This window comes from Charadrius vociferus, unplaced genomic scaffold (assembly GCF_000708025.1).
Source record: "Charadrius vociferus isolate BGI_N301 unplaced genomic scaffold, ASM70802v2 scaffold218, whole genome shotgun sequence".
Taxonomy (NCBI): domain Eukaryota; kingdom Metazoa; phylum Chordata; class Aves; order Charadriiformes; family Charadriidae; genus Charadrius; species Charadrius vociferus.
Window position 1 is genome coordinate 579,005 of NW_009650084.1, and position 26,216 is coordinate 605,220.

The window sequence follows — 26,216 nt, forward strand, 5'->3', positions numbered from 1 at the left end:
CACACACACACCCCCCCGTAAAAGAGCATTCGACACAAATGAAGTGGGGAAACTTAAACTGCGCGGCCGATGGGGTACTCGAGTGCGTTTCCCGGCTCTGATTCCTTCAAATAGACTCGGTGTTTAATCTTGAACCGAGGAAATGCCCCTAAATGCCGGGCGTTAGGTAGACTTGTGAGAGGACGCAGGGTTTGTTGTTTGTTTTTTTTGTTTTTTTTTTTTTACTTTGGAATTGTTGTCGGAGAGCTCTGTTGTGAAGTGGTCGACGCAAACTTTGTTGCTGAAAAGAAGTTGTATGTAACTGAGGGAGATCTTAGTGCACAGAGACCCTCGTAGTTGGAGGGGAGGGTTACACAGAGCTCGCACTCAAAGGATTATCGAGTGCTTTCTTACCAAAATACGCTGTAGTTATTTTGTCAGCTCTTTTCCTGCTTTGCATGTTTCTTTTTGTATAAAAAAAAAAAAACCAAACTCAAAAAAACCCAACCCTTTACATGTTTCTCCTTCTATAAAATTGAAAAATCTTGTAGGAAAGACTCAAGTCCTTATCTTGTTTACATGATGTGTTTCTTGTCTCAGGACCATCTGTAGTCAAGATGTCACCATCCATATGCATACAAGAGATAACAAGTAAACTGAAAGATGGTCCTACGTTTACTGCTCACTGAATCAGGATTCAGTTCTCCCCTGTTATTTAAGAGACCAGTAAATTTTCTGTTGTAACAGATGATTTAAGCAGTAGTGAGGATTGTAGTCAAATTTCTCTGCTTAACTGTTGGCCCGGAACATGTGCTAAGTATGGTTTAACAAAATTGGAAAGTATCAGAATATAACAAAAAACAGCATTTGATTTAAGCGGTCTCCTTCTTCTTGTTTCACGTAAAGAATAATGTTGAACTATGTTAATAGCAAATTAGCTCCCTATAAAATTCCTGTTCCCACCTCCTGGGTCTTCCAGAAGTTTAGGGATATTGTGTCAATATGGTTGCTGCAATTAGCTACCGTTAAGAGAACATCTTACTGGTTCCTGTATACCACTCTAATAGGCAGTTTTGTTGTTTAACATATTAATAGTATAAACATCTTTTTCAGAGTTAAAGTTTTAGATCACATTTACAACAACTTTCTAGTCTTGTTGTAACATGCAGCAAATGTTACGTTCTGACATGACTGCTTTAACTATTTTCTTCTTGTCTTATGTTTATTGTTGGCAATGATTTCCAACATAAAAATGTGAGAAATGCTTCTGCCTTTTTCAGCGGATCACTTAAAATGATTAAACTTTGCATTGTTCGTTGTTGCTAGGAAAATTTTAAGAAAACTATTGAGCAGTTTTTCTCTGTGTAGGAAGGACTTATACATAATCTCAGAATTTGTAAGTTGTGCCTTTGTAATTTCTTGTTTGTGTAACCACTAGGCATATTTTCAGAAGATAACCATATTGTTATATGATGAAGCTTGTGTTTACTGCTGTTACAGAACAGGAAAAACGTCTGCATATGTGAGCAATAAAGCAGAAATACAAATTTATTACTGCCAGAATATGTGCTGTTAAATGTATATATAGATGCTGTCATTTCAATTTTCAGAAGAAAATGCTGTCTTTTTAACTGCAGAAGAACAAGGCTTTGTCTTCCTGTAATTCTGAAGTGAAAGTTGTCATCAACAAGAAAACTAAAACCTTATAAAGATAGGCATTAGTAGTAGAATGCTGAAACAAACTTCTGGATTAGCTTCATTGGCTTTCCTGCTTCTTTTGCATCCCAAAGCATAAGCTTAAATCGTCTCAGAAGGACAAGGTCCGCCAGTTTATGGCATTTACCCAAGCTGGTGAAAGGACTGCTATTTACTGCTTAATGCAGAATGAATGGAAACTAGAAGTGGCAACAGACAACTACTTCCAGAATCCAGACTTGTACTACAAAGAATCCATGAAAAATTCAGTAGACAGGAAGAAATTAGAACAATTGTATAATCGATACAAAGGTAAGGCTTGTTTTTTTTCTGTTGTGGATTTTGTTTTTTTTTTTCTAATTATTTTGTGTGAGTGGTATTTCTGCTTTTCCCTCTGTCATTCTTAAGGACTTATAAGGAAAGATTGCTAGCTTTTGCTTCTCGCTCTGTCTTTGTGGTGGTAAGGTAAGAATGAAAAAGGTCTTAAGTGCTCTAAATGTTCAGTATGCAACTTGTGTAGGTATTCCTGTAGTGTTTAAATTCACAGTAGGAAATTCAGCCTATCATGAGGAAATAGTCTCAGCTGCATGAGGTGGAAAGGAGAGTAAAGCTTGCTTATTATGCAACTTACTTGATTTATTGCCAGTGGCTGCTGTTAAGTATATGTACAATGTATTTTGTGTGGCAAAATAATACATACTATTCTTATACTGATACTTGGGGGAGTTGATTTTGTTCAAAGATGGTAGTATTTCTATACACTAAAATCAAAAATGTTTCAGATAACATTACAGCTAGGAGTCTGACAAAACAGTCAAATAAGAAGACTCAAAAGCTAGGTGTAGAAACTTCATCCTTATTTTATTCTTTGTGCTGACATATTACAGCAAAAGTAATGTGCCTGTTCAGAGAGGCTTGGAGGCAAAACCACAGGGAAGTGGATTAAAGGCAGAGTTGTTTCTTTTCCATTTATTTTACAGCATTGTTTAAAAAGAACAGAAAAAAAAAAAAGATAATCATGTAAATACAAGAATGTATGTGATCCAGGTAACAGTGCTTTCTGAAATGTGGCCGTCTGACATGAATGTGTGCACTGTTCATTACATGTTAGAGCAGAGCGGGCTGCAATCATTACCAGCCCCTGCTGAGATCCATACATTTTGTGTTTTAAAAAGTGAACTCTTCACAATTACTCAACTATGACTTTATGTACTTTTCTGATTGCAGTGTATGGCATGGTTTGTATACACTTTATCCCATTCTTATGATATTGTTTCCACCTTTTTTTTTTGTTACTCTTTGCATAGTGTGTTCTATTTTAAGTATAGACATGCTTTAATATTTCATTATTATCTGGTAATGAATTGTGTAGGGACAAAGAACCAGCAACACTATAGCATTTCCTTTAGGGGGAAAAAAACAACCTAGACAACCACTCTTTTTATTTGTTTTGTGTGTGTATATATGTAAATAGATAAATAACATATATATACACATATCTAAATCTTTTGTTTGCTCTTTGCATGTCAATCTTGGAGATTGATGGGTTAAAAATATATACAAATTTGTAAATGCTACTAAGAATAGCTAAAATGAAAAAAAAATCACAAATGTTATTTGTTATTCATCATTTTCTAGCAGTGGCAAGCTACACCGCTTGGTTTTGTGAAAGAAGGTCTAGTCAAATATATGGCTGTGTTTTGGGTAGCAGCACACCTTTGCACTTATAGCACTTTAACACTTAAGTAAAGTTGTAAACTTGAACAAAACCTTCACAAGATTTGAGAGGAAACAATAAAAGGTTTGGTTAAGCATTCTTCCCTTTTTTCCTATGTAGCTTAAACTTGAGTCATTTGTCTTGCAACAACAAGGAATTCCTTTGTCCTACAGGGCCTATAGAATACTACATACATTGCACTATATCTGAAATCTGAGATGAGAGGTCTTTCATTTTCTGTGCTGTCTTTTTGTTAGTTTTCTTATCTGTTTATCCAGCAACTCTGTCAAAACAAGTTTCATTTTTGTTCCTAGTTACCTGGATGATGTGAAACATGATAAGGATGAAACATATATGGTTGAAATCCATCAGAATTTTTCCACTGATGTCAACACTAGTGCACTTTTTGCCTTTGGTTCTTCAATCACTCCTTAAATATACAATAAATGCATTTTACATGTTTTAGAACTAGATGTGGCATACAGCAGTATAGATATATTTACTTGTTATTCCTGCTCAAAGGTTTCTGAATTATATCATGGGTGTAATTCTTTGTTTAATGGGTATAAATCTTTGTTCGCTAAATTAACTTCTTCCCTGTATTTTAGCATTTCTCCCACTATAGTATTGGCTGGAAAAGTGGAAGAGATCTTAGCTTAACAGCCCCAAAAACTGGGAAGAAAAAAAAAAAAAGAGAAAGTTTTCTTTAGACTTGATATTTTATTTTAATTTTTTTAATTAAGACCTTGGATACAGACTTAATAGCATGGTTGAAAGTCTTACCCGTTTAAGGAGTTAGTCTTAAACTTGCTTGAGGGATACTTTTCTACATAGCCCAATTTACAGTGCTGAAATGCCTTCCTATGAAAATCTGTGAAGGACAGTTTTGTAGTTTGTAAACTGTGAAGCTTTGAAAAAGAAAGGTGTTTTGGTTTGGTCATTAGATTGGGGGGTTTTTTCTGTTGTTTTTTTTTTTTTTTTCTCTCCCATATTTAAGTTTACAAGCAGGGAATTTTGTTTGGTTGTTTGGTGGTTTTTTTTTTTTGAGAGAGAATTTTGGTACAGTTACAGAACTGTTACAGTGACAACTACCCTGACATAGGTAGTTATGAAGCATGGTTCTGACATTCAGAAAGGTAGTAAATTTAGTACTACGGAAACATAATATTTCCTAAGTTGTACTGTTTAGCTTAAGACCCTGTTATGCTAAGGCATTGTTTGAGCCATGCTTTGGTGATTTCCCTGACTTATAATTAAAAACCAAAAATATTTGAGTTAACTGTGGTCTTTAAACAGTTATAGTGGATTCTCTTACATCCCTATCAGGAAAAAATCTGTGGACTCACTTGGTAGGTATTTTTTTGGTTTTGTTTGTTTTTGGTTTTGTTTTTCTTATAAAGTTTAATACATGCTAAGCAGTAAATATCTTGTACGTTTTGATGTGTTTATCAGCCTTACTGTTTTTAGATGTAGTCAGGCATCTCCTCGGTTAACTCGGATCTTTCATAGATCATTGAGGAGAGAAGACAAAACTATTTCATTGACGTTAGCTGATGAATTTAGGAAAAAATTGCAAACCAATTTCTAGGGAAGTTTGCAGAATACTTAATCTGTTTACAGGTACTCTTCAAGGTACTTCTAAAATTAACTAGATTTCAAGTGAAGACATTTGTGAAGCTTGTGGAAAAAATGACCTGTGTTATGGAGTATAGCAAGGCTGTGCAGATGATTATTGTAAATATTTTTTGTAAATAATTACAATTCTGCTCTCTGTATTTTGAACTGCAGACCCACAAGATGAAAATAAAATTGGTATTGATGGCATTCAACAGTTCTGTGATGATTTAAGCCTGGACCCAGCCAGTATCAGTGTTCTGGTTGTAGCATGGAAGTTCAGGGCAGCTACTCAGTGTGAATTCAGCAAAAAGGAATTTGTTGATGGCATGACAGAGTTGGGGTAAGTATCCGTTTCTGCATAGTTCAAAATGTAAGGCCTGAGCTCTGTTTCTGTTTAAAACATTTTTAATTTACTTTAAGTGTGAAGCTTCAAAAAGCTAGTAAGGCTGGTGCCAAGCTTAACAGGTGCTAAATGCCTGTAGTGTACCATCTTCCTTAAATTGGTGCTTTACTGCAAAGCCTTAACAATGACGGCAGTAAGGGTGAAACAAAATAATTCCTATCTGTACAGCAAGGAAGACAGACAGATATGCTGATCTTTTTCTGTAATTCATATAAACGTATGCATGGTTATGTTAAGGTTTTGAGTTGGACCCTTGTGCTGTTAAAAGCTGGAAGTCACTGGAGATGTATGAAGGAGAAAAAAAGAGTTCAGGCAGTGTTGCAGCAGAAATGAACTAGGAAGGTAGAAAAGAACCTTCAATTCTTTCACTTTACCTTATCACCACCAAATGCAACTTTTTTCTTTTTACCAGTTTTACAAATGATAGTTTTCTCTTATCACCTTGTATACTGGATACTTCATATGTACAGAATGTCTGTAAGAAATAGAAATAAAAATGAGGGTAACAGAAAAGGTTGTTTAGGCTTACTGTGATGTAAGTGATAATTTTTTTTTTTTTTTTTCTTCCCGGGTTATGGAGCTGTTCTGAATAATAACCTTTGAGGTTAAATCACGTTGCCTCTGTTTAGCAGTAAAGTCATGCATTTATCACCATAAAATAATATTTTGTGTATAATTTTTCCTTGGAAGACATGCAGTACTTCTAATACATAGAGGTGTCAAAATTATTTTTTTTAACAGATTGTATTAGATAAGTGGAGAATTGCAGTTTATTACTTGTGCGTATTTTTTGTAGCTAAATAATTTCATTTGATCTTAGAATGGCACCTTATCAATACCTTTCTACTCTAGGCCAGCTTCTAGCAAACGTGGTGGTTGCTTCTTAAGCAGGAGTCCTAACAGTCTATTGTTACTGATCTCATTGGTTATTGATTTCTTTCTAGGCTTTCCTTTTTAGGTAAGAGTATTTGGAAATTGGTGAAATAACTTCTGATATCGTCTGAAGTCCACTGCTGTATTTTGTCCCTTTGGGTAGCTTTGGGTAGAGACTGTTTTCTAGCCATGGACAACAATCAAGTGCTCATGCTGTTACATTAAGCGCTGGCAGCATTATTTGATATAACTGATTAAAAAGGCTTTGCTAAGCCACCTGCGGCTTCTGGCTTGGATTTTGTTTTGTAACTTTATTGTCACGTTGCTCCTATGTCCTTATGACTGTCTCTGATACAGTTCCACAGAGCTCTGTGATTTTTTTATCTCTTTCTGTTCAACACAGCGTTCTTGGGAGTGTAGTCTAATACCTGCTTGCCACTGGTAAACTGCTTATTGAGAATTTGGAATGATTTTGTTGATTTTGTTATATACTGGACTTGCAGTGTCTGTAGTTTTTAGCATTGAACATAGATGAAGGTTTGAATGAAAAGAAAACTCCCTGAGGCTTAGTTCACATAGCACGTTAGGATACGTTTGGGAAGGTATGATATTTGTCCCTATTGTTAACTAGATCAAGTACCCATGAAACAGAAGTTCTTAGTTGATGACTTTTGGCAGAATTCTTTATATTTTCCACCAGGTACTGCAGGAGGCCAGAAAGATACTTATTTTTGTCCATACCATGCAAGACAGTTAAAACTGGGTCTGCATTTTAGGGACTTTGCTGTAGTTATCCATCCTTTAATGAAATTATTCTTGAATCTTTAGAATAAGTACAAATATTTAGCTGTTGAGAACTTTCAAATGCAAGATGGTAGTTACGATAGCTGCTTCTTTGAAACCTGTTTCCTTCTCTTTGAGTTTCTAGATACAATTCAAAATATTGGTAATATCCCATAAACCTTGAATGTTAATTTGATCCCTTGGCACCCACGCCAAGGTTTCCCCCAGGAAACCTTTTTTTCTTTTAGAATTGCATCTTATCAGCTCAGGTGCTTTCACTCAAAGTGCTGCAGTCTTGTGTTATTAAGGGATGTGTTTCTGTTAGAATCTCAGTGACTTGATTCTGTCTTAGCTTATCCGTGCCAGGCTGTTAAACTGTTTGTCAGCCTTCAAGCTATTGTCAAAGGCTCATCTTTTTCCTAGGTTTTATCTGCAAGTGTTCTATGGTGGAGAGAGGATGACTGCAAATCGTAGTTTGTGGTCCTCTAATGGACTTTGGAAAGTCCTCTAATGATAAAGTTAATTGTAAATGTAGTATGCAGCTCTTCATTTAGGTAACACCCTTGTGTTACAACAGCTGTAAAAGGGGAAGGATAGCAGGTTTCAGTGTTTCTTTAAGAACAGAATAACATCTGTTGTTTGAGTTTATAAACTCATGAAGAGACTGAGGAAAGTTAAACCACTGAATCCTGTATGGTTTGTGTACTTAATGGATGCCTATATATAATGTTCCACTTAAAATTGTTTAGTAAAGGTATATGAGTGTTTATATTTTTAAAAATGCTATCCAGAAAGATACTGTTTTTATCTTAACTACCGTTTTTTTTTTTCTCTGAAACTAAATCTTAAAAAAAAGGAAAAAAAAAAAAAGGTAAAAAGTAATCTTAAATATTTACAAATAATGTAACCTCTTGTAAACAGGTGTGACACCACAGAGAAACTAAAAGCTCTATTGCCAAGACTGGAACAAGAGTTAAAGGATCCAACAAAGTTCAAAGATTTTTATCAGTTTACTTTTAACTTTGCTAAAAACCCTGGACAAAAAGGTTTAGGTAAGTAGAAAAATAATGGAGAAAGTAACTATAGAAAGTGAAATCAATTACAAATACATAGAATCATCAATGAGAAAACTATGTTATTGTATAGTAAATTCATTATTGATTTCTTTCACTGACTTCTCTTTTTCCATCTTCTTTCAATTAATGTCTTGTTTAGTGCTCCCTTGATGCAGATAATTTAATGGGATTTTCTGCTAGTATTGACATTCTCTCTCCTCTTGTCAAAGGAAGTTCCTGCAGTTCTTAGAGACCTGTCATATTTTATTTTTTTTAAAAAAAAAGCTGATCTAGTGAATTCCTTGTGTTTTCCATTTTGTTCAGAAAAGAACTGAAATAAGATGTCCATATCAGCTTCAAAAGAGGGAGAAAACTCTGGGCAAAAGTTATTGTTCTTCTAAGAATTTTTAGTTTTACCTCATGGTTTTCATGTAAAGTTTAGAGTGTTATGGACTTGCTTCAAAGCTAGTGAATAGAAATATGCATATAATTTATAAAGTATTAAATTATTATTCCCTGTGAAGTTTGAGATTTGTCCCAATCCATGACTTGTATTGCTGGATTCAAATGGATGCATTATTTAAATTCCAATATTTTATTCTCTTCAAATCAAAAATATCTATAGTTTGTGAATAGATGAAAAAAATTGTAAGATGAAATCTGATATCTTTTCAAAGTTATATCTGCTTTCAAAAGACTCTCTGTAGGAAGGAATTAAACTGTGTTGTGTGTAGAATAGCACCATACTATCATCTTTGTGTTCTCTTTGTGCTGTGGGTAATAGGAAGTGGGTTTTTTTAGCATAGCTGCTTTAACTCTGTGTCTATGTTACTTGGCAAGCATATTAGTAACTACTGTTTCTCAAAAATTGTTGGAAGAGGAGTGAGATGGAGGAGCAGAATATTGGTTTAGACCTTCCCAACCAGAGGTGTCTGTTCCACATTCTTCCTTGGGAATTACTTTAAATCTCTTGTCTTTCCCGGTGTGGTTTTTTTTTTTTTCCTTTTTTTTTTTCTTTTTTGAGCTGTGGGCAACTTTTAGCCAGTTTCCATTTTTCTTTATTTTTTGCAGCAATTTCATTTTTCATTACACGTGTCACTCTTTTTCATCAATCACATACCACCTTTCCAGACACAAAACTGAAATAGTCTTGTAGTGGTTCTATAAGGCTGGTTGGAATTCAAGTCCCTTAGCTAGTTGTTCATTTTCTTGCCTCTCTGCATTAAAAAGCCTAGTACTTTCAGATTGCGGAAAAGGTAAGTCAGTTACAGCTGAGGTTGGAATTTATGGAATACCTAAAGAAATATTACAAATGTCTTCCTGTTTTAATTGGATCAGTTCCAACGTGAAACTCATGTACTTGGGAAATACGTCTCAAAAGCTTTTCACCTAAGCCTGCACAAAGAGAGGAGAAGGGAAGGCAGCCCAACCCAGATTATGGAACTGAATGTGCTGTTTATTTGACATGAGAGGAAAAGGGAAACTTACTTGTTTTCCATTGCTTCAGCTTATTTGGTATGGAGGCCTTTTCATTTCTAAGTCTGTCTTCTCTGTTGTGTAAGAATGGTACTTTTTGATAGTAAAACACCTAAGTGCCTTCTTGCACTAAGAGTTGACGTATTCGTGGGAGAAAGTAAGAAGTACAAAAATCAAAGTTAAGCTTAAAATAAACCTAGAAGGTCTTGATTGGAACTGTTGCTGATCTCAGTTTTCAGGGATTTTAATAATTCTGGTAATACTGTTTCTTATTTTCAAGTAGTACTTAGTTCTTAAATGACAGTATTTTGGTGACATTTTTTGCCAAGACTTTTTTCTGGTTTTGCTAAGATGATTCTAGTTATTAAATAAATATAAGCAGGTGCCACTGCTCTTGTTTCAGTGGAGATACACCATATTTCTGTCTGGTGTGAACCTGAGTTACTGTAGGTTGAGTAAAAAGTGAATGCTGAGCAAGCATATTAACTAATATGACATTTTTGAGTGATTAAGGTCAGTGTATAGGTTTGGAGTTGGAATCTTTTCAGGGAATGTTGTTATATTGAGTGGAGCAGAGAGATGGAGGAAAAAAGTAAGCTTACAGGTTGGCATTTACAACATACTGCTCCCTGCTGCAATTACTCTTGAGTTACATTTACCTTTCAGCAAAAAGGTGTTCAGCAAGGAAAAAAATTAAGTCAGTTATCTTACAGGAGTGTCTGTATGAGCTGAGAATTCTAGTTGCTTCAGTTACAGTTAATATTATAGGCTTAAGTGCTTTTTTGTTTTACATCCTCTTCTCTGTATACGCGGTGTATTTTCTCCTAGAATGAGAAACTGTCCGTCTTCCCTCCCTCTCTCCACAACTAATGTAGAGGTGCTTGGTGGCTGTGTGCCCTCTTGTCAAGGATATGCGAGAACTTATCTCATCCATGTACAAAGTCTGTTTCTCTCTTACTAAATTTGGAGCCTTGGCTCAGGGTGCCTTTATGAATTCAGTCCGGAGAGTTAAACGGAATGTACAATTAGATTTGTTACCAAATGAGCTGGTATAAATCTCTGCCTCTCTTTGTCTAGGTCATCTTAAGGCGTTGACCTCCCCTTCTTCCCTACATGCAGGTTAGACGACATGCAGTGCTACTTAAGTATGGGATGCGGCTAAGCCGCTGCCCCAGCTGCTTGCCTTAAAATGTTTCTGGTGACATGCTCCCATGATAGTGCTGGCTTACGCATTCCCATATGTTCGCATTTGAGTTATGATATGAAGACTAAGAGGTCAGGAAGTTTATGGAAAGTAGGGATAAAAGTGAATGGTTTTAATGGTGGAAATAGTCAAAGGAATTATTTCCTGACTTTCAATTGCAAAATATTTGAATGTGATTTTTCTGGGGGGTGATGAATCCAGTCCTTCCTCTTACTACACTTGGAGCTTAAATCACCAAGTCTGGTAGCTGTTGCACTCATCGTTAAGCGGGGTGAACTGTAGGCTAAAAGAATATTGCTCGATTCTCAGGTATACACATGACCTATGAATAAATTCATTTGAAAACTAAGCAAATTTTACATAGTGCCCGTGACGAATGGGAATTTCTTACTCTTAGCAGATTGTTAATAAAAAGGGTTTATGAGAGAAGACACCATTAAAATAGTTCTTCTGTTGGATCCTTTAGGCTAAGTGCTAATGCATTTTTCTTTAACAGAAATAAAATGTGAGACTAGAGCTCACCAGAAAAATGTCTGTGATAGGCAAAGAAGACTCATTTATGCAATTATTTTTCATGTTTATTATCTTAACGTATTGAAACTGTAAGAAATTACTGAAATACCTCTAAAATGTCCGAACAACAATGCTTTGATTAGGAGACATGTTTGTTGCTCTATCGGTATTTTAATAGGTTTCTGATTACTTTTTTTTTTAATCTATTTTTGCTGTTTTAAGAAGCGATAAGCAGCAGTTATTACTTCCCCCTCATCTTCCCTGAAGAACATCAGGAAATACAATGATTCATGGGTTCCTTTTCAGTATGCCAGATGGTCTTTCAATTTAAAAGATAGAGAAACACGTATATAGTGTATTCCCTTGTGCCAGGCAGGATCAATGTCTACTAAAACCATTCCTCGCAGATGTTTTTCTAACAAAGTGTTCAGGGGTATGCTAGCAATATATACTAACTTGTTGTTTCAGTATTTATCAGCAAGACTTGTGATCTGATTGGCAGTGGTCGTCTGGCTGAAAAAGTTTGGGAGCCACTGCCTTCACATAATATAATCTTAAATTTCCAGTGGCAGGTCTCATACATCTATGTCCATGATTGCTCAAACCTATTGTTAGATTTATTTTTTTTCCCTAGCATATAACTTAAATCTCTCTTCCTGAATTCTTCAGTTCAATACTCACCTGTCCAGAGTAAGTATGTAGAATATGGTTCCTTAGAGTTAGTAACAAGTTTTTATGTATTGGGCAACTATGTATGCGTCTTCGCTGAGTCTCTAGACTGCGTAAAACCAACTACCCTGATTATCTTCAAACCCTCTGATATTGGAATTGTATCTTCCAACTCTCTTTTCCTTTGAAATCCAATTGATCTTTCTCTTGTTTAGTAGTGCCCAAACAAGCTAGATATCTTCCTTGCACCTTAGATATTTTGCTCCTTGTTTTATGTCTTATTAAGTTTGCTTATATTTATAACACTGATACTGTCTGAAGTTTGTGATCTATTATATTATTGGGTTTCTGCAGAACTGCAAGGCACACAGATAATTCTGATCTTGTATTTCTGCAGTCGATTATTCCCACTAGCTATACAACTTTGCACTTCTCTTTAATGAAACCTTTCTTATTTACTTCCAAGAGGTTTTCCAATTTGTCCAAATAATTTTGAGTTCTAATCCTGTCCTCTACAGTGCTACACTTTTTTTTCAGGCTTTTTATAAGTTGCAGATTTAATAAAAGTTTCCTTTGTTGTGTCATTAAAGTTACTTAAGTATTGGGTAGTGTTAGATACGGGACTGACCCCCATGGATGAGTTACTTTCTCCCAGTTTGGCAGAAAATCACTGAGGTTCTTTTAGAACCTCTTCTGACCTCTATGAGGCCTCAAAGACAGTAGGTAGCAGTTTGAGGTCGCTTCAGCGTACTGAGATGAATTTCACCATGTCTAGCTTCGCTTTGGGCACCGGCACTTTCAGACTGAATTTCTAAAAGTTGTTTCCAAGATTACTGTCAGTTTTCATTGAAACTTTTGGCCTGCAGCGTATGTTGAAAAAAGTCTCTGTGTATCCCAAATGTTTATCTCTCGGGAGGTATCAGCAGGACACATAATATCTTTTCTTACACAAGCTGCTATTTGTACGGGAGGGAGTGGGAAGGCACAGAAGCTCTTTTAAAAAGGTTTTTTTTTGGTGATAGAAGAATTTTGGTGATACCCAACACAGTCGTCTTCACAGAGCAATGGATTTTGCTCTGGGAAAGTGGTCCTGGGGGGAGTGTGTGTCTGTAGTTTTGCGTTTTTGTTATTTTTAGAACAGCCTCCCTTCCATTACTTTTTATTTCTTATTATTTTACAGTTCCTCTCAAAACCACTGCAAGAAATTCTGCCTTTACATAATTAGATGGGAAGAATCCTCTCCAATAAATTAAGTTACGTCTATTCTGTCATTCCCCAAAATAGGCACAGAGTTCAGTACACCGATACTCATTCCTAGAAATAGGACTGCCTTTTATATGAGTCTCTTTTCCACAGTTTGTATGGTGATACTAGGGAATTTTTATTTCTCTTTGTATCCGCTGGACTTCTGTCTTTATAGTCTCATCCAAGTTGAATGTTTTCCATTTACTTTTATTAGCTTAATATTGTCAAGTCGTATGCTTCAGTCTGGACACGTGCTGTTTAAAGAAGTAAAAGCAGTACCAGTCCCCTGAGGTGATAGCTTGTATAAGTAGTGAGATGCAGGAGGAAAAAGCATGTTTCCTAAGATCTACCATGATTTTCTTTAAGCAGAAAATGAGTTCTGATTAATGTTACTCAGGACCCCACTGTCAAGTGTCTTTCAAATACATCTGAATAGATTTGATTACTATCTAAGAAAAAGATGGATGCTTATAACTGTTAAGACTATTGATCTCTTAGTGGTGTACAGAATTCAAGAAAAAAAGACAGCAATGTTTCAACACAGTACTGACATCTCAATAGCTGTGTGTTCAACCTGGCAGGCATAATATTTAGATATATTAAACTTCATCTGAATGTTTTGTATATTTTGAGATAATGCAGAAGGTGCAGTTTATTAAGGTCCAGTTTGCCAGGAGACTTTTACAAAGAATTATCCTGGTTAACTGTGATTCTGTATGTTTAATCTGCTCTCTCCTGTTCTTGCTACCGTATTTAGTACAATAAATCTTTTTAAAGTTTTGCATGGTGCAGATTTGGAGAAGTTTATCTCGCCTTCTACTCCCAAGTTTTAGCTTTTTCTACTGCAGTCTGAGTGAAATTTTGCATCCTAGCCCTTGATTGATAAGTGTACTGAAGAATAGGATTATATTTTGTCATGTCGTATACAGAGCAGTTTAGATTTCTAAGGACACTGTTCAAGCTCAAAATAAGGCCTTAGCTCCATCTTTCTTTCTTGTTTTTCCCTTGGTGTTTTGTTTTGTTGTGTTTTGTTTTGTTTTGTTTTTTTAACCTGATACTTACTGTGAGTCTTAAGAGATCTCCCTTTGAGCCCCAACAAGACATGTTCAGGAGATTCCTCATGCTCAAGAGTTTACTACAGTTTGTTTCAGCACAGTGGAGGAACGTAGTGCATTCTTTCATGGTCTTCAACTTTCAACATGGAAACAAAAAGCAGATTTGGTCCTTCATCACTCCTTTGTGGTCCCTTCGCCTGCTTGCTGGCTCAAAAGGTTGTGCTTCCTTCTCTCTGCCAGTTTCCTGGGATCAAGCAAGAGATGATACATGAGGAGGGCATTCAGACTTGAATCAGATATTACCTCAAGACCAGAAGAATGACTATCTTTGCATCCGGTATGTGGACTTCAAGGAGGTTGCATCTTCTATGAGCAGATGAGTATAATGTGCTCTTTTTAATTGAAGCGACGTCAGCTTTGGCTTCCATCAAAGCAGTGTCTCCAGATTCTTCAAAGAGACACTTAGACATTAGGGAAGGATGTTGGGGTTTTTTCCTTTTCTTTTTTTTTTTTTTTTTCTCCCCTTAACTAGTTATCAAGATTTCCTTCATTTTCAATGGAGAAGTAGATTGATCCATTTGTAGGATGTTTGTAGGAGTGAGAGGATGGAAGACGTTGAGGGAGTTCAATAAATAAATTTCATGTTTACTTCGGAAGAGGTCTGTGAATGCTGTATTTTAGGTGTTTCAGTGGCCTTGGTCTGTGCGTATGGTCCTTACTTTATTTTTGTTCGCACTTTTCATTCTGAAAATGCCATCAATTTAAGCAAAGCTTAGCATAGAACAGGGTGCTCTGGTCAAAAAAGTAGCAGCTCTGATCAATAGTAGCAGCAAAGGTGTGGCATAGCTGGCAGTTTTAGTAATGCCTCATTGATTGTTTTACTCATGTTTGGCTCTTATTTGGGAAATATATATCCAGTCATCTGTTGTAGTTTGTCTGAGATTTGTAGAGATTGAAGGATTTTGAAGCTGGCTACAGTCAGGTTCATTAGGCTGCGCTCAAAAATTGATGTTTAGATAGCTATCTTCTTCTAAGCCTAGCTCACATTCAGAAGCAGTTTATCTGCTTTTGTGCAGCTGATACTCAAGATAGTAAACATGAAAGGTTCTTAGTGGAATCAGCCTGCTTCAGCATGGCAGATGCTGAGATAGAGTTAATAAGCACAGTCAGACCCTGCCTGATTCCTGCAGCGCTCTTCTGAAATCCACATGCTGTGCTTCGCCACTCTTCCCAGTCCACTACAGGGACTTAAGTCTGACACTGTGCCTTATACATCCCCTCATGTAGAGCACTGGGTAGCTCTTTGCTTACAGCTTTGGGATGAAGATCCAACTCAGCTGGATCCTGAGTTTAGCCACTTCCAGTATTTGTATCATACCCCTTATCTTTTTTTCCCCCTTCTCTCTTCCTTCTGTGGGGCAGCTCGTAATTGCAGATAAGGGCTATTTTGCTCTAAACTTTTGGCAACGTGAAGGGTTTTTAGGTTGAATCCTGATGGTATTTTCTTGTTATTTTGCTATGTGGATTTTATTTGTTTGTAGAAGAAGAGAACATTCTGATTAGGAAATAAACTAATTCTTGTGTCCATGTTCTTAGTAATTTGGAGGCCAAAGACGACTGTTAAAATCATTCAGAGAGGAGGAAACAAGGAATCAAGTTACTCACTGAATCTTGCAAGTATTCATTTGATGTTTGTTGGTCAGGTAGTGTGATAGTCCTGTTGTTGAGATAGATTGACACCAGTTTCTGCTGTTCCACATCTGTGGCAGTTTCGGCACTGTGTCCAGAAATTTTATTGAAACAAAATAATAAAATTGTGCACTGTAGTTTTTGTTTTAGCTTTACAGAAGCATGATATTTGCCAGTGATCACAGCGAGAAAACAAGAGGAAAGAGATCGAAGAATATCAACCAAATGATACTTTAGGGAAAATTAGGTGACTATAGAGAAAACATATGAAGTTCAGTCTCTTACAGAGGCTAAATGTATTTTTACAAGGTGATTGAATGATAAATCAGATTTTTGTCTTGCACCTGTCCAGATTTTTTTTTTTTTAATGTAGTGTTGGGAACAGGAGTGTTTGGCTACTCTTTTGTTTTCAAAGCTATAAAATTTTGGTTAAAGCATTGGGGACAGAAAGCCTCAAACAAAGGGACTCTTGGCTCTGAAATTTTCATTTCCAAAACTTTTTTGTTTTCATCCTGATTAACTGGTCTAATAAAAGTAACTTTTTCCTCCTACAAGTTCTTTACTAATTTGTTGGTTTGTATCTGTAGATGAACTGGCTAAGGCTGCTTCCTGTTATTTAAAAAAAAATAAAAAAAAATGCTGCCCATGTAGTCTTAGAGAGTACTCTTTCAATAAAACTCATTGGTGAGCACTGATGCTTATAACAAGCTGCCCAAGGTCTCTCATAGAGATGACATATAAAGTAGCAAAGCTTTACAATATTGATAGGAAGATTAAACATCAATAAATAAAGAAAAGGGCAATGCTGGGACAATCAGTTAATCTCAAAAGATGAAATTAAAATAATTTTGTTTCCCAGCTCTGAAACCTGATAGTCTCTACCATCATAATGTACAGAACCTAGTTCATATACGAACTAGGGATTATGAGGGCAACAGTGACTAATATTATTCTTGTAAATAGCTTAAAAAATTTTAAATGCCATTAGGAGGCCAATGTAATGACTTTAGCCTTTTTTTTTTTTCTTTTAAGTTGTATCAGTAATTTAGGTGAATTAGTTTTAATATTTTGACAGCTTCAAGCATGACTGCATGAACAGCTCTGTTGGTAGGGCAGTCTGAGAGCTGGAAAGCTCTATTTGGCAAAGAATGACAAGCAAGTGCTGCAGTCCCAGAGTGCTGTTTTGGCACAGCAGGTCTAAATGAACTTCATTTCATGTTCCTCATAAATCCTACTCTCCAGCCAATTCCTTGCTATCTTTTGATTTATCTTTCTGTTTTCTCACTTCTTGATTACTTGTGTGCAATGACTTCATTGCCCTTGTCCAAAAGCACAGCAAAGAGATGAGGAACTTAATTTGATTTATGGGTTTTTTTTATTCATGCAAGAATCTAATAATGAATTATTTTTTTTAACAAGATAAGCGTTTGATCAAATCTTGAAAGTAGACACAGGCTGTCTAACTGATAATGTATTTCTCCTTCTGCACTAATTGTGCTAATTTCTTATCACTTCAAGCTTTCTGTTCAATCAGGGTAGAAGAAGCTGAGGGTTTTTTGAAAACAATTTTAGAATGAGGCTTTAATGTTTTAGAATAGATCATACTGCATGCAAAATGCTTTACTTCTGATTGTTTAAATAATCCAAAAGTGTAAAGACCTTTTAAAAACATACTAAAACATGTTTACTATAATAAATGTTATTTAGCAAAATAATGTTTAAAATAATTAAACCATTATTTTATTAACCTTTTTCTCCTTCTTGAACTATTTTTTTCTTAGATATTGTATATATTTTTAAATTTTTTTTTAGTAATTTTAGCTTTTATAATTTTGTAACGGTAATTGGTATCACCTTTGGGTGACTCAGTTTTTAGCGGTTTACTACAGAAGACTTTATAGATGCTGTATGTAGCCACAACTAGACTAGATATCCAGAAAGCTGAATATCTAGATATTGAAGCTTTGTGTATGCAGTGTATGCAAAATCTTTGAACTATAGAGGCATTATACTGAAGGGGGGATTGTGTGACATACAACGCTCACTAGGCATTGACACTGAAAATATTTTGGGGTGAAGGGAAAGCTCAAACCGTTGTCCGTTTAGCAATTTTATGTTTTAGGTATGAACATGGATGTTTGCAATTAATTCTCTTCTAAACTGGTCCTTTTTAGGCATGAGTTTCCAGAGATTCATGCATCTGTCTTTTCCCTCTCATTTAAAAAATTTGCATCATTAGTCTGTAATGTGGGAAGCATATTTTTTGGTACAAAAGCAGCATATTTTTATGATTGTTGTTTGATTTTATTTTATTTGTAATTTTATTTTATTTGTAATGATGCCTTGAAATTGAAATACGCATTCCTAAGACTTCCTAAGAAGTCAATGCCTTACAAAAGCATCTTCTTGTGGGGATGCAGAACTCCAATGGCATAAGACCTTTTTTTTTTCTTTTTTTTTTTTTGAAGTATAATTTAGTGCTGCAGTAATTTGTAGCAGATACACAAACTCCACAGCATTACTGTTTACTGATGCTAGTATCTGCATCCTAATGTAGAACTGCAACTCTGTGTGACTAGGTCTTCCCTTTAAAGCAGAAAAATCCCGTTTTCTGTCCTCCAGTGCTAAGTTTTTCAACCTAGGTAGGGAATTGTCTTCAAACAAAAGCGTAGCCGTATCCCCTGAGAATGCAGCACACCTGAAGGCCCAGTTTTCTCAGGTACTTTAAGATTGTATAAACTGGCACCACTACCGAAAGCAGTAGTCCCATCTAGTCCTTTTGTCCAAATATCTCTCATGTTAGTTCATGGGTTTGTGTGATTGCAGTGAACCAGATAAGGAATATTCACTTTTTTTGTTTTTCCCTTGGGCTAGTTTTAACCAAGATCAGGACTTCCTTCCGTGTGCTTAATGGGGAGAGCAGCTCCAGCATGGACTGGTTTCAGCCACTACAGAGCAGCATCCTCAGCAGGATATGCTTCTGTTGTACTTGATAGTAAATAATTCCTGTGTCTTTCTGCAGGAGAATCCATTTGCACACACATGTAATGTAGCCCTCAATAATCAAGTTAAGATAGTACATTTCACAGGCATTCTGTTAAATACGATTTTTCAATAATCAAGTTCACCTTGCTAATTTCTTTCTAAGTTCACCTTCATAATGCTGAATTTGATACATACCCAAATAAACCAAGGAAGTGTGGCCTCTTCTTTCCCTTTTAACTTTTTTTGGTGGCATCTTTAACCATCTTTTCTTTTTTCCTTGCCTGTACCTTCTTTGTTTTTCCAGGGAATATTTCATCAGAAGTATAAAAACTCTTCTGCTGTTAAAGTGTTTTTTTTTTTTTCTTCAACGTGCATTGTGCTTAATGTTGTCATGTGATAGATTTGCAAGGTTGGCTTGGAAAGGTTGCATCTTCGTAATGAAGCCTGAGTGAATGGGATCAAAGCCAGTCACTTAGCCATGAAGTTTAGAAACCCTTAAGATTATTCATGTTTCTCCCTTCTCATTTCTTTTGCTTTTCATTTGGGATAACAGATAGGAATAATTAATCTGCATATCTAAACAGCAAGTAAATGCTATTCTCTTCTACTTATTTTCTGTGAAAAGTGAGCATGGTGGAAAAGACAGGAAGGACTGAAAGAAATTTTCTTGGGGCATAAAGCAAGTTCTGTGCTGAAAAGCATTCTGATCATAGTAGAACAAACACCAGCAGCCCTGTTTCTATGTAGCCAGGTACCTGCACGCGTACTGCGTTTCTCTACATCTGAACCATTGCACTTTGTCTGAACCCCAGCCTTCTATAATATGGACTCCAGTGAACTGGCTATATTAAAACCTGGAACATCTCTTTCAGACTTGAAACTTGATTTCAGGTGACAGAGTGTCATTTGGTTTGTAATGTGATATGTACAATATCAAATACTATGCTCCTTTCTTGTAGGGGGAGGTCAAGCTTCCATCTTATCTACTATGATAGTACTTTCTATTAAGTTTCATGTTTTGTTTATACTTACTTTACACTGAAAGCACAAACTGAAATCTTTTTGTGGTTTACGAAAGGCTGTGCTTTATTTTGTGGTTGCACAGCAGTATGTATACATTTAGTGCTGTTACCTGTGGGACCAAGCGCAGGAGCCATTAGGTATTGTGAGTTGCTCAGAATGAAAACAGGCCTTCAATAAAACATCCTTTCTACCCTTATGCTGCATCTAATATCGCTCCCGCTATTCCGCTTGAATGTGTGGCAGTGCTGCATCTTCCTGTTGGCATACACAAGCCAAGCTCTGCTCTCAGATCAGTGGTCATGGTGCAGAATAAGGACTGCTTTCTTGGACTTACATTTTTGGTATTGGGTGTCTCTCTGTCAAATGATTGCAGAAGAAGAGAATTCTTGCCTGCGGTAGAATCATCATGCCCCAGACAAATCTTTTTTTCACTTTTATCCCCTTGTGTCCTTAAATTCACATTAAAGTCAAGTGTGTCTAAAATGTCATAAATTAACAGGAATTGGCACCTGCAGACTTAAATGTTTGGGTTCCTACCAATATTTGCTGTGTTTGTGCAGGTTTTGCGTTGTCTTGGGTTTGGGGCTTTTTTTAAATTTGTGGACAGTTATTCATAATTATTTTGTTCTGTTTCTGTAGATTGAAAGTAGCTTTAATCTGGCACTGCTGGATGGTGACAAAAATATTTTAATTTTTATGGCTACGACGTTCAGTATGCAGTTTATACCATTACTGCGTGTCTTCTGCCTTCTGGGTTCTGTGAGAGCAGAAAACGGTTCCTTATATTTTTTTGTAGTGATTTTAAAAGAATGTTATTCATTTGTATCATGATATACTGGATGTAGCATTGTTTGACCGTAAGAGTTTTATTGCATGTAGTGTGCTGTGATGTTTACGTGTTGCTTTGTTTCTTGCAGATCTAGAAATGGCAATTGCATATTGGAATTTAGTCTTGTCAGGAAGGTTTAAATTTCTAGATCTTTGGAATAAATTTTTGTTGGTAAGTATGTACCATATTCCTTCCTGACTATCTTAGTCCACATTAGTCCGGCTTGTAGGCTTACAATAAAGAAAAAGGCAGGGTGTCTGAATACTTCCTTTGAACATTTTTCTCTTTGAAAACTAATAGAAAATAGTCATATCAAGCCGATTTAAATCTTCTCTATATAATTTTCTAATAGAGAAGAAGGCAAAAAGATGTAGCAAAGCAATAGAGCATTCTGCTGTCTTGATCCTGTATCCTCCTACTTACGAAAGCTTCTGCGTGAAATGAAGCCATGATTGTAGATTGAACTTCTGTTGTCTTTATTCTCAAGACAGCTGTGATTATTGTCAACCGTGTATTTTACCATGCTCTGCCTTTTGTGGTATTAATGCATAATCTCAGTCTCTTTTAAATGTCAATTCTGTTATGACTGACTTAACCTGAGAGACTTTTCTTTTTAAGTGAAAGTTCTTGTCTGAGTAATTATTTTGACTCATTTTTTTAGATAATAGTTGTGAACTGATCTTGACAGTTTTGTATTACCAGTGCAATTCTGTGGGCAGTGGAATAGAGAGGCGTAAATTAAACTTTAAAATCACAAAATATGCATATTAAAGGCCTGATTCATTCATCCGTGTTTCTACATTTGCATTTCTATGTACTAGGAAAAAAATACCTTATATAATGTTACATAATATATAATTTATCTTGATTTTTTTCATTTATCTTTTTATCTGTAGTTTAGGAGAATTAAGAAGTCTTTCTGCCTTTTGTCCCATGATCACCAATGCTTAATAGGGAAAGTGTGTACTTTTTGCAATATTTTCTGAAGTTTTTTCTAAATTTTTGGACAGTATATATTTATTTTATTCACTGAATAACGTGCCAGCCTCATCAAGAGAACTTGTGAAAACATTTCACATTTTAACTGCCTTAATACGCTTCACACATCCAAATTGAGATCTATGGATGTAGCTGAAAAGTCCTAATGTGTTGGGTTGGTTTTTTTTCCCCCCATTTGGCGATGTGATCAAGTTTGTTACAACAGACAGTTCTGCAGATCTCTTACTTCAGGCAATAATCTAGATGAAATGGTACAAAGTGTCTTACTTGGCTACAAATATTTAATCTGAATGTTTGCTTTAGAAGAAATGTTTAGATTAAAAAAAAAAAATCAACCTACCAAAGAAGCAAGTTAGGACTCTTTAGGATGGAGGGTGGGTGTGTTTGTGATCTGTTTGTTTTAAGGAACCTTTTCCAGAAGGTACCTTTGCTTGTCATGTTTTTTGCAGTCAAGATACAACATTTGGTTTGAGTGAGAGGACATGTTTGCTGTTGTGTTGGACATCAACCTCATATTGATCAAGTTGCATATTTTTTTAAAAAGAATGTGTTGCTCTCAATGCTCTAGAGTATTACTGCTTTAAAAAAAATCCCAAACACACACAAAATAAATAAAAAAAACCCACAACACAAAACCAAAAGCATAAACACGAAAACCCCCAACCCTTCATCAAGCAAGTCTTTTCATGCAGTTGCACCTTTTTGCTGCAAACCAGAACTGGGTGTGGAAATGTAATTCCCTATTAACCACCCCTGCTATCTTCAGGTAATATATCAGTATCAACAGATGAAGGGAGACGTGAATGACCTGACTTGCTCCTACAGCTCACAACTGCTTAGTCGTTGTGTTTCCCCACATGCTCTCTATCTTCTTGGGAGTGCTGACATTAAAAGCTGAGAAAACGCTTGACTAGGACTGAAGTTTTTTGGAGTGCTGCTCAAACTGGCCAGGGTGGCGACCTATGAATGGGGTGATGCAGAGAGAGTATACTTGAAATCAGGCAAGGGGGTGGTAGTGGAGAATAGGAGAGACTGGGAAAAAGGAGGCTGGGCAGAAGTGGAGCAAATGCAGGTAGTGCATTATGACAAAGGAGAGAATAGCTGAAGAGAGGCTGAGATGATGGGTCTGAAAGGCAGCCTTCGGAGTAAGGAGAGTGTAGGTGCAACTACAACCAACAAGTTGGAAGAGAGAGACTGGGTAAGTGTAAGTAAAAAGGGATAGTGGGGGGAAAAAAAGGACTCGAGTTGAAACGGCAGAATGCCAACCCATGGCTGCACAGTTTCAGAACCTGGAATGGATGCCATTAAGAAGAAATATAAAGTGTATGTGGTTTAGTCTTTTCCATAAGAAGTTGGGAACGCGTACCCTAAAAGCAGAATGGAAGAAATAAAACAGTTGTCAAAGACTTCTTACACGTTTTTGCCTTCTTTAGTTGCAACTTGTTTTGTAGCTTTCTTTGGAAGCTCTGAGCTTTATTAAAAAAAAAAAAAGAGAAGAAGAAATACTTGTAAAATGTGTGTTTCTGTATATGTCAATACAAAATACTACTGTGGAATTTTAAAATAGTTTGGATTGAGCGGTACCATTTTTCCTCTTTATAGGAACACCATAAAAGATCAATTCCAAAAGATACCTGGAATCTTTTGTTAGACTTTGGAAATATGATTGCAGATGATATGTCCAACTATGATGAAGAAGGTAAGCAGTACTTGAATATCTTCAAAAACTGATATGGCAGAATTAAAATATCACTATAAGCAAACAACAGAACATGCTGCTACTGTCTGTCTTAATTTGTTTACCCTTAGAGGTTTAGCTGCAAATATAGTTTAATACTTGTTGCCAAAAGAGTAATGATAAGAAGGTTAACTAGTTTGCTGTAATACGTAAATAGAAGTAAAGATACTGTCACACCATGACATAACACGTGCTATTTGAACCTCTTATGCTACAAGAGTCTCAGTGAAACTGTATTTTTTTTTTTATACAAAAGTGTTGTTAACTGCAAGGAAATACATTATTTTTCTACTTGCAAGAATGTCTACATGACCATTTCTTTTACGAACCTAAAAGGAATTTGCACTCTGTTGCTAGTCCTACAAATCCTATTTTGGAATGACTGTGTGCAGAAATTTTTCCGAAGTTATGGATGGCTCTAATAGGAATGCCACAGTTTTGCTATCAACTAATGTTTATAAACTTTGTAGTGTGGATTATGCTTTAAATACGTTTCATTTGTACAAGAACTATTCCTGCAAGAAGACATTGAAATGTTTAATTTATTAGTTAGGTGCTTTTTTTTCAAGTGTTTGTCGTGTCATGCATGTTAAAGCCAGACTGGGCCCGAAACGTCAAAGTGAGCTGCTGTAGTTAGAGACTACAGCAACTTGTTGCTAATGATGGTACATTAATTTCTGAATTGCTTGACTTCCTTTTAGGAGCCTGGCCTGTTCTTATAGATGATTTTGTGGAATATGCACGACCAGTAGTCACAGGAGGAAAACGTAAAACTTCCTAACCCCAGACTTGTCAATATGGACAAAACGTGCACTCTGAACTGCATTAGGTAATGAAGATTTGTTGACTTGCAACTGTGCACATTGTTGCTGGTTTCAGTGGTCGTGATGACATTCTACAGACAAAACTGAAATTCTTCCTTTCTGCCTAAAGAAAATGGTGGCTGACATGTGGACACGAACTCAGAAGATAGTCCAGGCTGTTTGTAGGCTATTGGCTTCAATTATTGTACTGGTTGTATCATATAGGATGTAGATTTTGCATGATTTTATACTTTGGAGAAGTTTAACTAGAGGCCATTTTATTACAGTTTTGACAGCACAGCATGCAATTCAGTTCATGATCCAAAGTGAACACCAGCAGTTACATAAATAAAACTGTATTATATTGTACTTATATTAAAAGCAGTATTTGTGGTATATAAATTAAATCCCTAAATAAAACTTACGCAGTATGTTGTATTTTTATAAAAGTTAGTTCTGTGGATCTGTCCTAACATAGAATTGTAACAAAAAAACCCAACAAAAACAAAAAAAAATGCTTATGCTTTTTCACTTGTTGCCAAAATTTTAGATTTGTATTTTAAAGTCCTAGATGTACGGAATGATTATGTCCAGCCTTTTGTTTTCTCCCAGCGAGATCAACTTCCTCCTAATTCTTCAAGTGCTTGGACATGTAACAGTAGCATTGCTGAGGAAGGGCTGCTACTCTGTCCTATGTTGCAACTCCAGCTTTTTTTTATCAATCATTTTAAAGTAGACATTAAACAACCAAAGATGCTTTTATAATTCACGTTTGATTATTATAATTGAGTTAGTCTTCAATTATGTGTTTTATTTACTTTATTTTAAATAATGAACTGGTGGGATATAACTTTAAATTTTATTTGTAGCCTGAAACATATCCTAAATTCTAGCTAAATGCAACATAGTTATAAATGCAATTCCTGTCAGGTGTCACAGAAAATAAATGTGAATAAGCGCAAAGACTTAACTAATTGGCTTCCACTTTGGAGAAATAGTTCAGGGTAAGGAGACTACATTAATGATGATAAGCATTCATGCTTCTGGATGTATTGTGTATTCAGTAACATTTATTTAAGGGCTGGGGGGGAAGAGTAAATTAATGCAGTATAATTGGTCTCAAGGCTAGTGGAATTGGACGAGTTTTCACCAAATCTGAATTTTCTCGGTCATTTGTTTCTCCTCTTTCACCAGCTATCGATTATAAAGTGTACAGAGGTCAGTCTCTTCTTTTTCAACAGTGTCTTCCAATGCCTAAGCACAAAAAAGTTTTACCAGAAACTATTCAACACATCTTCATGCAGGGCTCTTTGAAACGCTACCTCATGAAATTGAGTTTGTCATAGCCACTGTAAAAGTTTGTTAAAGAGTTGCTAAAGAGTATGTACAGCTATGATTAATATATTTTCTGCAATCAGAGCTGAATAGATGCAAGAATTTTGGAGAAATTATGCATTAAGCTATGTAATTTATATCCATTTGGATCACCTCGGATCATTTAAGTATTGCATGACAGCGTACTATTTTATTTTGTAGTTGTGAGGGTATAAAAGCTTACAATATTCTCTTAAACTCTAATATTTAGAGTTTCAATATTTAGAGTTTCAGATAAGCAGTCAGCTTTCATTTATGTCAGTGCAGCCTACAAGAACAAACGTATGTGCTGCTTACAGAAAGATTTACCTTCATTCTTCTTGAGAGAATTTCAGTTGTGCTTGATGTTTAAAAGCAAGATTGGGACAAATTTCAACAACTTAGCAAATTTTCTGTTGATAAGAATATAGCAGGCAAGTTATAAACGCCCCATGGGTGATTTAGTAGTAGTAGTCTTTTTACCCTAAGCAATGTTTGTAAATGTCAGATCTT

At 35.8% G+C, this 26,216-nt stretch overlaps 1 protein-coding gene across 1 annotated transcript; it reads left to right on the plus strand.

The window, feature by feature from the left end:
- The first annotated feature begins 1,770 nt into the window (after positions 1-1,770).
- Positions 1,771-24,774, plus strand: DCUN1D2 (DCN1, defective in cullin neddylation 1, domain containing 2). The gene is made up of 6 exons (XM_009892129.1): positions 1,771-1,986; positions 5,180-5,348; positions 7,989-8,119; positions 20,899-20,981; positions 23,412-23,508; positions 24,249-24,774. Exons 1-6 carry the CDS (start codon positions 1,812-1,814, stop codon positions 24,326-24,328), a joined length of 735 nt encoding a protein of 244 aa, XP_009890431.1. The 5' UTR covers positions 1,771-1,811; the 3' UTR covers positions 24,329-24,774.
- The last annotated feature ends 1,442 nt before the right edge of the window (positions 24,775-26,216 follow it).

Coding starts and splice junctions, on each gene's coding strand:
- DCUN1D2 (XM_009892129.1), top strand. CDS start 1,812: ATGGCATTTACCCAAGCTGGTGAAAGGACTGCTATTTACTGCTTAATG. Junction 8,120..20,898: donor CCCTGGACAAAAAGGTTTAG/GTAAGTAGAAAA, acceptor TGTTTCTTGCAG/ATCTAGAAATGGCAATTGCA. Junction 20,982..23,411: donor TTTGGAATAAATTTTTGTTG/GTAAGTATGTAC, acceptor TCCTCTTTATAG/GAACACCATAAAAGATCAAT.